The following is a 15,705-nucleotide window of genomic DNA, read 5'->3' on the forward strand; positions in this document are numbered from 1 at the left end:
AGTTAGGATGCAAAGAAAGGTCAAGGTAGGTGAAGCTTGAATTGCTGCTCCTGCAGAACATTTTTCCTTCTGCGGGGAGAGGATGAGATGTTTTTTTTTCTTCTGAACATTTTTCCTTCTGTTATGGTTTTTGATTTCCACGCGCTATCTGTTTCTATAACATTTGGCTCATATGTTGGCTGATGATAAATCTCGCATCTGTAAGGCAAGCATTTGCTAAAATTCGCTTGCCTTCGGTTCTAGTGAATGGTTACAGCAACCCCTAATGCCTTATTTTTCTCGGCTTGTGGTTGTGCCAAGGATCTTCTTATGATATTCTTCTGTGGCCGCTCATGAATCTAAATTATTGAGAAATTGAGAACGAAAAAACTCAAAATAATAACAGCTTTTGAACTATTTGTACAGATAATTGGGAAGGATTTATTGACACTTGAATTTCCTTTACATTTGATACAAGAGAGAGAGAGAGAGAGACCAAACACTTTCTTGCAGTGTAAGGAACAATATCCCAATTTAACAAAATAAAAAAACAAAAGGAAAAAAGGAACAAAATATCTCAACAACAGGAGAAGGACTTACGTGAAACCCTAAGATGGTGGTGTTCTAGACCAATTATACGAGGCTAAAACGTGCCATCATGTTATTAATCTAAAACACCATGCGTCCGGTAATGTAGGTAAGTCTCTCTCCCATAGTGGATACATTTGAAACGGGAAATACGTATATAACACAATTTTGAAAAGGAGGGTTAACATGAAATATGAACAAGGGACAGGATGAATTATATGGTCTCTTTCTTGGTATTCATGCTTTTCTTGACCTGCTCAGCATTTTCTTTGACGAATTCCTTGGATTCGTCGGCCTTGCCCATCACAGTGTCTGCCGCCTTCTGGGCGGTGCCCTTAGCTTGGCTCCATGCATCTTGTGCTGTCTGCTTTGCTTTCTCAGACACATCTTGTGCGGTTGCAGACACCTTGCTGGCCATGTCTTTGGCTGTCTGCGAAACCTGGAATCACACGATGAATCGTCAATACTATAAATTTCCCGAGAAATTTGTGGTTAATTACATGCTCCGCAGTAGAGTAAGTCTTGTTTTTACATTTTCAGCAGCATTCCTAGTTTCATTGACTTCTGCAGCTGCATCTTGCTGTGAACTTGCCTGCGATCATGAACCAAATTAATTGTTCTTCAATACATGTAATGTCATCAAGTCCACTAAATTGCAACCGAGGCTCCGAGTTCAATTCCCCCTCCCTAAGTATCGATCGCTTGTATAAACAAAAAAAATACAACAATAAAATCGGGACATGTTTAGTGATATATTTTATGCTTACTTGAATACGTCTAGGGGCTGTAGCCAAAAAAATCCTAGGGGTTGAAGTGGCGTTCCTTGCAACGGATGCTCCGACAAGGCCGGATTTGGGGACGGTGGTAAACAGACTAGTTAAGCTTGCCATAGTTGTTTTTCGATCCTTAATTAATGTTGACTTGCTTCTTAATTCTTGTACTGAATTTGTAAGAGGTTGCAGGAAGCCAAGTATATATATACAGAAGCAAGAGAAGTGAGATGGTCTGGATGTGCATGCATGCAAATTGCATCGAGGAGCATTTTCCGCAAATGGTTGGCTGGAAAATTGGTCTTTTAACGGTCGATCGGACGACCCAGTCAGTAAGAAATGGGATTCACTAATGTTGTCACTAAATTACTCTGAGGATTTGCTAAATGCTAATTAATTAGTAAAAATAGTAGGCGCTGTTCTTAGACATGACTTATTATACAGGGGCCACAGGCTATATAGCTAAAAATAGTTTGCCCTAAACACTAAGCTAGAAGGAAGAGGTATGTTGCTCAGTTTGTTAAGAGCTTTTACCCTTGAACTCGAGACCTGAGTGTCGAATTTGATTCTCCCCTACTTTCCTATTGCTTGTATTATATATGCCAAAAACGGAACCTAAGCCAGAAAGCTAGAAAGATTGAAATTGCTTAACTTAATGCTCAGCAAGTAAGATGAATATCATGGTTTAACTGACACTTAACTGTAAATGTTTAAGTTTTAATGTTGCCTTCATACAGGATTTGATTTGTTGATTTGGATTCTCCCTTGATTTATTATTGATTTTGAACCCTTCTGGAATCAAGTAACCTCTCCAAGAATATGTTCATTTTCTTTTATCTATATATAAATTTCCACCCAAAGTCTTTAATAAATAATATTAATCTTTAATTAATTTGCTATCTATACCAACTATTCGATAAAAGAAGGTAGTTATCCCTATGGATATGCTCCACTATGCCTTCTACATCTGATTTCAGAAGCTGGCTAGCTAGGGTTAGGCGCCATAATATTCTTTACGAAACAACTACAGTTTAATGATATTTTTTTTCATCCGTAATCGTGAGAGGTAAGTTCAAATTTCATGAATAGTCTCGTTGTATAAAAAACTTAATTAAATAAATAAAAACTTAGGGTTTTTTTTTAATAGTACAACGATATATTTTACACTAAGGGGGGTGGGGAGAGTTTGGCTAAGCAACACAATGGGCAACCTAATTTAGTATTGAATTTGCCATTCACAAGATTCGAACCTAGGACTTATCGCTTACAAGTAAAAAAAAAAAATCACCAAGCTGTTATTGGAAATACAAATAAAAACAGGTTGTAAATGGTTGCTGCTAGCTGTTAGTTGCTTTACAGGTTGTATTCACACTTGCTGCAACTACAAAGACTAAAGTTTCCTCCATGTGCTAGCTGAAAGTGTGTTGAAAGTGTCTAGTAGCTGGTGCATGTGTGAAAGAGTGTAAAGATGGTAAACACCATCATTCATTGCATGTGTTGTTGTATTTTTTATTAAAAGCACTTGAGTGGTTAGTCACTTTTTGCATGTATAACTAAGCCTCTTGTAAGGCTTTAGGACATTACATCTGATTGCCATTCCATTTCAGCAATTGAGTTTGGAAACTCTTTGAAATATATCAAAGTGCATTGTTTGCCGAAGCTTGTTGCTTCCCTCCTTTCTTTTTTTCTTTTTGTCCAATTTTATTGAGAGTGCAAAGTGAGAGGTGTGATAGAGTTTGTAAACTTATCACCCACATATATTGGTATTGAGTTAGTAAACTTTGAATACCAACAGCTGTAATACTGAGGGGCAAAACATAGGGTTTGTTAAACTTCCAGTCTGTCAGTGAGCGGGTTAGGAAGGGTCCCCATTTCTTTCTCACTCGGTAAATATTAAATACACAAACCTCCAAACTTACGGCAAGAAATAATATCAAAATATTCTGAAAATTGTGCAGAAGATACATCTACATTATTAGAGCTGAAACCCTAGCTTGTAATGTATACGTGTATATGTTAATATACATTTGGCTGCGGCCAATACTTAATTATCAGTATATATATATATATATATATATATATATATTATATATATATATATATATATATATATATATATATATATATATATATAACTGAAGATCACGAGAGAACACGAACGAGTATTCCGGATGATGATGATGATGATCATGGTGATGCCCGGATGCTCAAGCAATTATGGCAATCTTACCGACATTCCCTATCCTTTTGGCACAACTCTAGAATTAACCTTTCTCATTGCTTGTAACAGTAGAGAAAACGGACAACGACAACCATATTTCCCTAACTCCAACATAGCCATCCGTGCGATTATTCTTTATTGTAGAAGTTGATGAATACAACTTTTCGTCTTCAGATCTTCTAGACTTTCGCAAGAGAGTGACTTAGTTGGAGACGCAAAATGCAAATGTCGAAAAGGATTCAAGGGGGATGGATTGACAAGTGAAAAAGGTTGCGTCCGAAACGATGATACTGCATTTAAAAGGCTTGCTATTGCAATAGGTAATTAAGTACTTTAATAATTTCATTATATTCGTTTGCTTCTTACATGTAGCAGTTTATGATATGATAATAGGTTGAGGGATTTGCTCGTCTGATTTGAATACTAACATTTCTCGCATTTGTGGGTTAAGATAATTAGTCATGATAGTGTGCCCGACCTCTTCTAAAAAAAACGAAATCGTAAGCATTTTCAGATTTTGCTCAGGCATATATTTGCCAATGCCTTTTGGCGGTTATAGGGACTGTTTATGGATTTATTGGGGAACAAAGAGAAGAAGGTTCATGAAGCTCAAACAAAATGGTGGGCTATTGCTACAACAACTCTCCGATCATAGAGAACCCGTTGAGACGAAATTTTTAGCGCGGAGGAACTAGAAAAGGCCACGAACAATTATGATAAAAATAATGTCCATGGCCAAGGAAGTTTTGGAACAGTTTACAAAGGAGTTCTATCAGATAACACGGTGGTCGCCATAAAAAAGTCCAAAATTTGTGGCGAAAGGCAAATCCAAACATTCGTTAACGAGGTGATCGTGCTTTCTTGGATAAACCATCGTAATGTGGTTAAGCTTTTAGGCTGTTGTTTGGAGACGGAGGTGCCCTTACTTGTTTACGAGTCCATCACGAACGGGAATCTTTACAGACACATTCATGATCGGAAGCAAGGAGATTCTTCCCGGGTTCTTTCGTGTCAAACACGTCTTAAAGTTGCGATAAAGATTTCAGGAGCTCTTTCGTACTTACACTCGGAAACTTCCATACCTATCATACGAGACGTGAAGACTGCGAATATATTGCTGGATGAGGATTACACGGCAAAGATCTCCAACTTTGGAACTTCGAGGCTTATTTGGATCGATGAGAGTCAGTTAACTACGTTAGCACGAGGAACGTTTGGATATTTGGACCCGGTATACTCTCTGCGCAGCCAGCTGATAGAAAAGAGTGACGTTTATAGTTTCGGAGTGAGCTGCTAACTGGTAAGCAGGTCATTTGTTTTTCAAGGCCGGAGCGTGAAAGAAATCGGGCTATGTATTTTGTTTCTCATACGAGTGAGCTGCTAACTTTGGTACATGTTTTCTGACAGTTTATCGTTTGGTGAATTGATTTCCGCATGCCCTTTTTTCTCTTTGCACACCATGTTTATTTCTCTCTTTATTCTATTATGATTTATTCAATCTAAAAGGCCCAAAATAACCACTTAGTATTACGGTCTAATGATATTCATATTTACTTGTAAGTTAGAAGTAAGTTCGATTCTCGTCAAAAGTCTAATTCGAACCAAATTATTATGACAAGCCCACTGTGAGGTCAATTGAGAAAAGAAAAGAAAAGAAAAATGATGCACTAAAATCACTTCCCATTGTTAAATATATACTTCTACGTGCTAGTTTCGGATCAGCTTTTGTGTTTAGTCTTACCGGTCTGATATTTCATGCAGTTTTAGATTAGTTGAGCAAGCATTCTAAAGCGATCATCCGTTTGATACCCAAGATCGAATTCCCCTCCCCGTAGTTTAGATTAACTTAGTATAGTACAATTGCTTCTATTAGAAGAATAGTAATTAGAAAAACATAAAAGACCAAATTATATAAACCATCTTCATGAAAACAACAACAAACAAGGTATCAATTATTTTCACCCACATATAATCTCATCATTAGTCTATAAGGGAGATCATCATTAGAAGCTTAGAAAAATCTGTATCAAATAAGGAAGGAATAAAACAGAAGAGGCTGAATCAGAATTTAGGAATTAAACTTCCGGTGCACTGGATCCCACCGACTTCCAGAGCTTCACCCAATCCGCCATGGCATCACCTGCACGAGCAAACATAGGATCTACCTTTCCCAACTGCTCCTTCACCGCCTTTGCCATGTCGACAACACAGTCTTCTGCAGTGACCGCTGATCGTGGCAACCTAACTGACTGAAAGAAAGGAACCACTTCCTCCATTAGCTTCACACCCTCCCACTCTTTCTTCAAGCTTTCAATGGCATCACCTCTTTCCTTTCTCCATACATAAGGTATCCCAGTTTTTACGCCAATTCCCAGGTGATCGCATATGACCTTTACACACATTCCAGACCATAGATCTTCCACGGTCTCCCACCTGATCTTTCCTTCCGCTGACAACCTCAAAGCCGGGAACAAAGCTGGCCCCACCACCTCACGATCAAAAGCAATGTTTATTCCACTTACAGGCATTAAAGATCTCACCGGAACAGTCATTACAGCATCCACATATCGAGAATTCCTCTGCTCTGGCTTGAGGGCCTGTGTTGGTGCATCATAGTCTGCCAAATTGAGCCACAGTCCACATGATAGCGCACATGTGACCCCACTCCTCAGGCTAAATGGGTAACCACGAACAAAATCTGCTCCCTTCCGATACGGATCATAGAGTGTGTTAAAAAAGAATGGGGTAGCTGGAGCTTTGAGATTGGCAATATGCTGTGCCACTACATCTACTATATGACCATTGTTGTCCTTAGCCGGGATGCAGTCATCATCAATTGAGATAATATATTTTTTCCTTGAGACCAGATAACCAAAATACCTGCATGAGTAACCAGAGAAGAGAATGGAATGGGAAGAGCCCACCAGCCGGTTTATGTCAGATTTGGTAAAGACATCCACGTTAAATCCTTCTGGAACATGGAGCTCCCCATCCATATCAGGGTCTTTGACAATAATCAGATGGAACGGGGAGAATATTGGTCTCCATTCATTCAAGAATGGAGTCAGGTCGGAGTTGATTGCCGCAACCACGATGTCAACCTCACTAGGGTTGATGCTTGTGTCAGACATCTTCAAACAGGAGTTGGGAGAGAAAAACAACAAAACTTGCACGTGCTTGTTTGATTAGTTGATCTTTGTCTTCCAAAAGTTATATACTCTGCCCACACAACAACACCCAATCTCAAAACTTTTCAGAGCATCCTGCACGAGATATTATTATAGGTCAGAAGAAGGCCGCCAAAATCAGTTTCAAATATTACAGGAAAGGAAGGACACTGGAAATTTTCAAACAAAACTTACTGGTAGGAAGGACAGGGGTGAGGGTCTGCCGAATATTAAGTGACTGGATTAGTGAAAGGACTTCTTCCTTGCCAGTTGCTACAAACAGCTTCAACACTTTCTCATTTAGCTTTCCTGCTCTCAAAGTTTTCTGCCATTAAACTGAATATTACTATTCCCATATCCCAAATGCATAATCATACATGAAAGCGGAAGGCAAACAGAGACCTTAGAAAGGCAAAATGACGAAGGTGTGGTTGCAATTTTGACAAATGTCTCAAATCAACACAGCAGTATAGAAAGCAAGAAGGAAAAAATGACGCCGGCATCAGACTATGAAAAAGTGATGTTCTGGTTTTCTCTTGATTAGAATCAAACAATCAAACACTATTTTTCATTTTCAGCTAAATCTGAAATTTCAATCTATAATTCTCCTCAAGCACAACGTTTCACAATGTAACTAACACAGAACACCTTGCTGATCTTTCACAATGGGGAGAGGGATCGGTTGGGGGCTGAGGGTGGGGATGATGTTATTTTCTCTCTGCTAAATCGACATTATCCACTAGTGATCAATGAGAGCAATCTTTTACAACAACTTGCAGGAAACACAACAATCTTGATCATAGGCAGTCCACATCTGTCTCATGATTGACCATGTGGAGCTACAGATCGAATATAAACATTGGAAAAGTCATCAAATTTACATGATACAGGTAGCACTCCATGCTTCAGGAAGCTAACACATATTCAACATTCTTTACCATAAAAGATTAGGCAGATAAATTGTCTTTAAAAGAAATAATTCAGTAAATGTATGTAGGATGACAACATACATATGCTATTACAAAACAAACCCAAAATCCAAAAAAGGTAGAAAGCCCTAAAATCCCCAAATCATGCGAATCAGCAATTCATTCAACCCACGTCGATTGACATCAAAATTTCAAAAATTAAGACAAACCCAATTCATATCTCACCAAATCAAGCCTGCCCATGTCCACAATAAAACAAACAATCCATTTGAGACCCAAAAGAAAGTTACTTTCGCGGTAAAATCAAGAACAAGAATACCAAATTACCAATCAGCTGTCTAATATTCTAAGGTCCTAACAGAAGGGAGAAATAGAGGAGGATAGAGAGAGTACCAGGAAGAGATCGAGGAGGATGTGGTCAGGGAGAGGAGAGAGATCGGATATACTGGGGAGGTTGAGGACAGCTAAGTCAATGGTGAGAGATAGCAGAGAAGGCGGAGTTCTCATTCACTCATTCGTACAAACATGAATATTTATGCGTAGAAATCACTCTCTCTCTCTCTCTCTCTCTCTCTCTTCTTTCTCTCTCTAGAAAATTAATAGCAGAGAATAATTGGTCCAACGTGGTTTGTCCGGGATTGCAGAGACTGCGGGGAAGACGAGAGAAGGAAGATAACTTTTTTTTGGTTTTTTGGATTTCGGGATTTCTGACTGTGTTTTCTCCGTCTATCATGGCCATTGGCCACCTGTGTTTGGGTTTGCACGTCACTTGTCGTTCGCACGTGTGACCGACTTGTTTTATTTGAAGCTTGGATAATCCAATAAAGTTCTATTTAACGTAAAATTTGTTGTAAAATCGACGGTGGGTGCAGCGGAATAAATGAAACAAGACACAAAATTTACGAGGTTCCTCTACAGTCAGTGTGACTGGAGTACGTCCTCGGGGCAGCAGTGGTGCTTTCATTATAATCTGAAATAATAGGAGTACAAAGATAACTCTCTTTAATCTCCCCCTCATTTTCTCTTCTTCCTCTCTTCCTCTTCTTTCCTCTCTCTCTCTCTTCTCTCTTCTTTTCCTTCCTTTCTCTCCCGTGAACCTCTCTTCATTCATCCCCTCTTCTTTCTTTATATAAACAAAAGAAAGCACTATTCACTTTACAAATTTTCCACAAATGAATAGTGAAAATACTGTGCATAAATAGTAACAAACTATTCATGTGGACCATCCACGTAATATTTACAACACTCCCCCTTGGATGGCCACAAGTCTTCGATTGACTCGTTAAAATCTTGATCTGTCTTGGATGCTCCCCTTGATGAGTATCTCCCCCTGATTTCAAATCATTTAGGTTGATCGTTGATTGTTCTGCTTTAGTCTCTTAGTAAGAAGAGTTGCTAAAAGAGTTGCTTTACTTATTGTTAACTTTCCACAGCCTTTTTCTTGAACTGGGTTGTAGGACTTTCTGCTAGACTTGCATCCAAAGGTCTGAATTTACTCCTTTGATCTGGAGCAGATTTGATTCAAGTGTGGTGGACACTTAATCTTGAATCGGACTTGTAATTTCTTTAAGGACCTTCGAAGCTTGATCTTGAATGAAATTGGACCATAAGGAGCTTCACGTGACAAGGGTTCTTCGGTTTAGTTGTGGATGAATCAACACGTGTTCATTGCACTTGTCTCCACATGCTTCAATGTATCATTTTCACTTTCCTTACTTGCTCCCCTGGCTTCAGTAGTATTTTCCCTGGTTTTCCCCCATGCATATGTGGCATCTTCTCTTGTAGGATTTGTCCCCTGATGCAGGAGTGGAATGCAAACCCTTGCATTTGAATGGTTCATCACTTCTTGGTGACTGGGGACCCAACTCCAACCGTTGAAGATGACTACTCGAGAGCAATACTAGGTAAGCAATCAGGAAAGGTTCCAGGCAGTCGGTTCCTTACCTGGAGTTTGAGTGGAGGTTCCGACATACTGCTTTCTTTATCCTTGTCTTTGCAGGCAAGAACATGGACAAAGGAAATGACAGGGAGATTGCATGATATGAGATAATCTTGCTCTGGTCCCTGAAGATATGTGATAATCTTGCTCTGGTGTGACATGTTTGAAGAGGTATTCTCGGAGAGGAAGAAAACTAAGTATTTCGAGATGCTATGTTGAAGATGCATTCTCGGAGATGAGGAAGAGTTAGGTATTCTTGCAGTGTTGCAGGTCTGCCTTGTTATGGAGAACAGAGGTCGACATATATAGAGATTTCCCAATAGCAAGTGGTGGTGCTGTGCTTTTACTCTTGTCAGCAACTGTGGTGTAAATAGAACAGTAAGATTTACGCGTTTTCAACTTTGTCAGAGATCTTTGACAAAATTGCACGCGACATCTGAAAAACTGGGATTATGTCTGAAAAATGCCAACGAACTTTATTCAGGAAAATCTGGCTTTTTGAAATTCGGAGAGCCGTGTCGCTTCGATCTTTGAACAAGCGGCTCTGTTGCCTCTTCTTTTATAGAGACATCAATTGCGTTCAAGAGTATGCTCAGAAAGTTGCTGCCTGAGAAATTTCCACCTTCTTGCACTTCTGAAATTTTATTTGACCTCTGTTTTTCCTTCATCATTTCTGAAAAATGACTTGCCCATCTAACATTTGCTTAGATTTGAGTCTTAGGAGTGATACAGACGAGCAGCGTCAAGATAATATATGGCGCCCGTCCTTCTTATCTTCTAATGGTCCTCTTACGGTTGGGGACTCTATGATGAAGAATAACATAACCGATACTGTGGTAGCTAGGAATCTTCTCACTCCAAGGGATAACAAGATCCTTTCAGAACGGTCCGAAGAGTCGGCTGTTCAAGACTCCTTGGCTCTCAGTGTTCAGTGTGCTGGCTCTGTGTCCAATATGGGCCAACGCCTACTTGCTCAAACTCGCCAAGTTGAATCATTGATGGCGGAGGTGGCAAGTCTTAAACAAGAGATCAGAGGGCTCAAGCACGAGAATAGGGTGTTACACGTGCTTGCAAATAGTTACTCTACGAGCATGAAAAGAAAGCTCGTCCAACTGCAGGAATCCGAAAGTCGGATTCAAAGTGATCACCAGAGGTTCGTTGCTAGATTCCGAAAGCAACTGATGCCTTCCCCTTCTGGTGTTTTGCTAAGTACTGGGGTGCCACATGATCAATCTCCAGTGCCTCCCCCTTCTGGGGTACTTCCGAGTACTGAGGCTGCACATGAGCAACCTTTGTGAAGGCTTCATCCTGTTTGTTTATTTTAACTCATGTGTATGTATATATCTGTAATTTCTTGGAGATATTAATAAATAAGCTTTATTTCATTCAATGTATTGTGCCAAATACAATAAAGCATATACTTCACTAAGATGTGGTACTTCTGGACCAAGTATTAATTTATCTTTACCCTCACGAAGATAAATGATTATTCTTAGTGTCTTCATCATATGAGTATTCAACTCATAATCTTCAATCCATATGGTTCTTTTAATATCATAAATATCATGGATAAGATTCGTGTTGGTAGATTGTTCGATCTGCAGCTCGAGACAATAATTCCTTCAACACTTTATAATTTTTCTAGACTCTTCAGGAGTCCCAATTTAATATCATCAACTCTTCAAGAGTTCTAATTTAATGTCATTGACTCTTGCAAGAGATTTTAGTATGTTGCAACAATATCATAATGATAGTACTCACTAAGGCAATTTATATCATCCATTGATATTGAGTACATAATTTATGCTTTACCCTTCGGGGGCTTACTTCAAGCAATTTGAATCATTCAGAGATTTTCTACACTTCATGACACATTTTCCTTTGGAATTTATACAGAGCAATTTGCTCCCATGTATATTTGAGGGATTTACTTATGGAGATATGATGTGGGTGACTCACAACCCTTCATATATAATTCTCCATTTATATGAACTCGTTTACAACCTTGTGTCATATCATGTAAGTGTATTACACTGTATTACAAATGCCATATATAATCTCCTTGGTTCAACATCTTTTGGCTATTTGTATTGTATTCAAATATATATAGGTTCATTTGCCCACGTTCTTACAAAATTGTAATGGAATTGCCTTTCTCCATTTTGGCCAATAATTTTTCTTTTGTCGACGAACAAAAGAACGTGACTCAATATTAACACAGCTCATTGATGAATTTAGTAGCTACTTGTAAAAACCAAAATTACCATCGGTTATCATCAATCCGTGATCCCATATTCTCATGTGCATGCGCATGCATAAAAGCTTTTCATTTCTTTGGATATCCATTGCCTCTTCAAGGGCATTACACTATCTCTTCCAGGATAGTCATAGTTTAGAGAATGCGGATCATAACCTCTTCTTGAGCGTTATAGAGCTTGGATTTTAATCTCCACTTCCAAGAGTTGAGTCATTTAGAACCTATACGTCAATCATGCTTCATGCATGAGACATCAATATTCCCATGTCTGTGGATTGTCCTATCTGGGACGTGTATCCACGCGGCGACTGTCATGCTTCTGGCATGCAACAGTTATGCTTCGGGAATGCAATAGTTCAGTAGTGCCATATTATTCTTCTTTCGAATAACTGAACCTTTTGAGTCTAAAAATCTGCCACGCTTCAGGCGTGCAACAGATAAATCATTTACTGTCTCATTATTTTATCCAACAGAGACATCAATTCTTGTAGGCACATTTGCAGTAAGTATATATGATTTCATCACTTTCGTTGCATCATTCAATTATTCATATTTCATTTTCTTATTGATTGCTTCGTGAATCAAAATAAGACAAATTCTCTTCGTTCTTCTGGAACGGTCTTTTCTCATCATTCTTTTGGAATGATATTTTCTCATCGTTCTTCTGGAACGATATTATTTTCTCCCCCTAATGGCATGAAAATTGTCTTATCAAAATGACAGTCCGCAAACCATGCGGTAAACATATCCCCAATCAAGAATTCCAAATATTGAATGATAGATGGTGTTCAACATCAATGCCTAATCTGCAATGATGCCTCATTTCAGTACGTTGTGGCAGTCTTACAGGCACATAGACAACACAACCAAAAACTCGTAAATGTATAATGTTTGGTTGGTTCCAAACCCGAGTTGTACTGAGAAGTATTGATGGTCGGTAACATGTCTCAACCGAATTAATAATGCATCATGTAAAGTTTACATGTCCCCATGTAGAAAATTGGCAATTTCGTTTTCATGAGCAGAGTGCGGGAAATCAATTTCATTCGCTTAATAAAGGCTTCTGCTAAACCATTTTGAGTATGGACATAAGGAACTTCTGGTCCATATTTAATAGTCTGTAAACTAAGACTCTTATGGCTTTTATTACAATTAAGTTAAGGCACTGCGGCACTTCAAACTTACGGTACTCATCTAGGAACTTCATGTCCTGATCTTCAGGATCAAGGGACTTCATGCCAGATCCTTTTGTATGATGGAACTTCGGGTCCAATCATTTTATATGATGAGGATCAAGAAACTGCAGGTTCTGATCTGATCAAGGAACTTCAGGTCCTGTATATACTCATAGTAACAAAAGATAAGTACAATAAATAAATTAAAGCACTAGGCGGTAATTCCAACCATAGTAAATAAATTGCATTTAAGTAAATAAAGCTTGTGACAAGGGCTTTAATTCAGCACCATTCACAGAAATCAAAACTTAAAGCAGTAGGTGGTAAAACCGTCCATGATAAATAAATTGCTTTAAAGTAAATAGAACTTGTGACATGGGCTTTAAACCAACACCATGCACATAAATATCAAAGCTTTAAAGCAAAAGGTAATAATGCTACCCACTGTAAATAAATTGCTTTAAATAAATAGAGCTTGTGAAAGTGTTTTAAGCCAACACCATTCACATAAATAAATATATATTTTCGTTTCTTATTCATTCACATGGTGCCGTGTACCATCCAATAATATTTGTTCTTTTCTCCTTTTGTGACAACATCATGCACCAAAAATCCACCTTTCCAATTTTTTTATTTTTATTTTTTTTGTTTTTATTATTTTTTTTCTTCAGAATGGTGCAACTCACTTCCAAAACCTTTTTGTTTTCTTTAAATAGTCAAACCGACACACCATCCATTTGCTCCCTTTTTCAATTTATATATATATTTTTCTTTCTTTCCAACTACCCAAAATAATCACACTTTTCTTTGTCTGCCACTTATAAGAAGATCAAACCGTTAGATTTAACTCAAAATTTAGTATGATATGGATAAGAAGATACCAAACAACTTTCGTGAAGAAACAGTTTCGAGCTGAGCTTCTGAAAATGAAGGTTTGGTACTCATAAGATGGCTGTCCAGTTTTCTGCGGAAATGGAAGCTGAGTTGAAGTTTCAGTCATCTACGACGATCGCACCGTTGACAATTTCTGAAATTTGGATATGTTCTAGGTACTAGGCGGACAAACAACTTTCAAGAAGAAAGTATTTCAATCGGATGTCAGGAAGTTGGAGTTCAGTGGCTATTTACATGGCTGCCAAATTTTCTGCGGATTTTGAGTCTGTAGTATTATTTCTAAGATATGGAATGATTTAACCGTTGGATGGTTCTGGAATTTTGGTATGTTATGGGAGAGAGGATAAGGAACAACTTTTATGAAGGAATGGTTTCTGTATGAGCACTGGAAGTTGAAGTTTCAAAGCTCATATGATCGTCGGATTTTCTGCCAATAATAATGACAATACTTATATAACCACATGTATATTTACTTTAAGAAAATTAGTCATTTAGAGATATGAGAATGAAATGAAAAGATTTTCTTATCTGTGAGATTCCAGCCGATAGATGTGAGAGGTAAGTAGTGCTTTCCACCGACATGAGAGCTTCTCGTGCTGATAACGTGTTGTAAAATCGACGGTGGGTGCAGCGGAATAAATGAAACAAGACACAAAATTTACGAGGTTCCTCTACAGTCAGTGTGACTGGAGTACGTCCTCGGGGCAGCAGTGGTGCTTTCATTATAATCTGAAATAATAGGAGTACAAAGATAACTCTCTTTAATTTCCCCCTCATTTTCTCTTCTTCCTCTCTTCCTCTTCTTTCCTCTCTCTCTCTCTTCTCTCTTCTTTTCCTTCCTTTCTCTCCCGTGAACCTCTCTTCATTCATCCCCTCTTCTTTCTTTATATAAACAAAAGAAAGCACTATTCACTTTACAAATTTTCCACAAATGAATAGTGAAAATACTGTGCATAAATAGTAACAAACTATTCATGTGGACCATCCACGTAATATTTACAACAAAATTGGTATAAAAAAAAGTATGCGATTGTTTGTAAGTGCTTTAACATCACTAAGAAAATGTTTTGGAGTTTTAAAATTACCTAACTGTGCTTGTTGTAAGAAGCACAATTATATGTTTTTTACATGAAGTATTTCAAATACTTTTCTAAAAGCATCTCTAATAAAATCTTTAAATGCAGTCCTTACCACTACGTCTTTAAATTTGGAGACTTTGTGGCTTGACAGAGCCCTAGTTCCTATACTATAGGAATTGGCGGGAGTACTCAAAAGTTTGCTCACATTTGAGGACTATAGATAGGGACAACTTTGAGTGGGGATGGAGGCACACCCACGTGAAAGACGAAATAAAAGGTGGAGAGATGAATTGTCTGCCCTCTTCTTTTCATACTCTTCTCATGCCCTCCTGTTTTGTACGATCACGATTAAGCTACGTCAATATTTTATATTAAATTTTTTTTATAAAAATAATGAGGTAAAAAATAAATATTGACGTGACTTAACCGTGATCGTACAAAACATGAAAATATGGGAAGAGCATGGACAGGGGAGGACAGACAATTCATCTCCATAAAAGGGAAGTACAAGATGCAAAAGTTAGGCGTTAGAAGTGAGTTCCCCGACTAAAATTCCTAAAGAAAAGTTTGTAGCACTTATTAAAACCTTTGACTTCTTTTATGGCAAGAGCCGAACCGAGCCATTTCGTTAGGTTTGTTTTTTTTTATGTCGAAGTCAATTTGTTAGGTTTTCTGCAGTTCTACAATTGAATTTTAAATCGCAAACC

General features: G+C 38.1%; 2 protein-coding genes and 1 long non-coding RNA gene across 6 annotated transcripts; all 3 read right to left on the reverse strand.

Annotated features, from left to right (window-relative positions):
- Nucleotides 1-396: 396 nt before the first annotated feature.
- On the reverse strand, nt 397-2,907 carry LOC126617619 (uncharacterized protein At4g13230-like). Its single transcript, XM_050285640.1, has 3 exons — nt 1,335-2,907; nt 1,100-1,159; nt 397-1,006 (listed from the first exon to the last, which is right to left on the reverse strand). Exons 1-3 carry the CDS (start codon nt 1,455-1,457, stop codon nt 782-784), a joined length of 408 nt encoding a protein of 135 aa, XP_050141597.1. The 5' UTR covers nt 1,458-2,907; the 3' UTR covers nt 397-781.
- A 2,535-nt stretch (nt 2,908-5,442) lies between these two features.
- LOC126618915 (probable UDP-arabinopyranose mutase 5) lies at nt 5,443-8,372 on the reverse strand. Of its 4 annotated transcripts, none has more exons than XM_050287134.1 (3): nt 8,048-8,372; nt 6,917-7,050; nt 5,443-6,675 (listed from the first exon to the last, which is right to left on the reverse strand). In XM_050287134.1, exons 1-3 carry the CDS (start codon nt 8,159-8,161, stop codon nt 5,634-5,636), a joined length of 1,290 nt encoding a protein of 429 aa, XP_050143091.1. In that variant the 5' UTR covers nt 8,162-8,372; the 3' UTR covers nt 5,443-5,633. The 4 variants fall into 4 exon arrangements, with proteins under 4 accessions (XP_050143091.1, XP_050143089.1, XP_050143088.1 ...); XM_050287132.1 differs by having other exon boundaries at nt 5,443-6,821; nt 6,921-7,034; nt 8,048-8,371; XM_050287131.1 differs by lacking the exon at nt 8,048-8,372 and adding an exon at nt 7,880-8,023 and having other exon boundaries at nt 5,443-6,821; nt 6,921-7,050.
- A 4,223-nt stretch (nt 8,373-12,595) lies between these two features.
- Nucleotides 12,596-14,933, reverse strand: LOC126618916 (uncharacterized). Its single transcript, XR_007621888.1, has 2 exons — nt 13,907-14,933; nt 12,596-13,185 (listed from the first exon to the last, which is right to left on the reverse strand). It is a non-coding gene; the product is annotated as an uncharacterized LOC126618916 (long non-coding RNA).
- Nucleotides 14,934-15,705: the final 772 nt, after the last annotated feature.

Source organism: Malus sylvestris, chromosome 4, assembly GCF_916048215.2.
Source record: "Malus sylvestris chromosome 4, drMalSylv7.2, whole genome shotgun sequence".
NCBI lineage: Eukaryota > Viridiplantae > Streptophyta > Magnoliopsida > Rosales > Rosaceae > Malus > Malus sylvestris.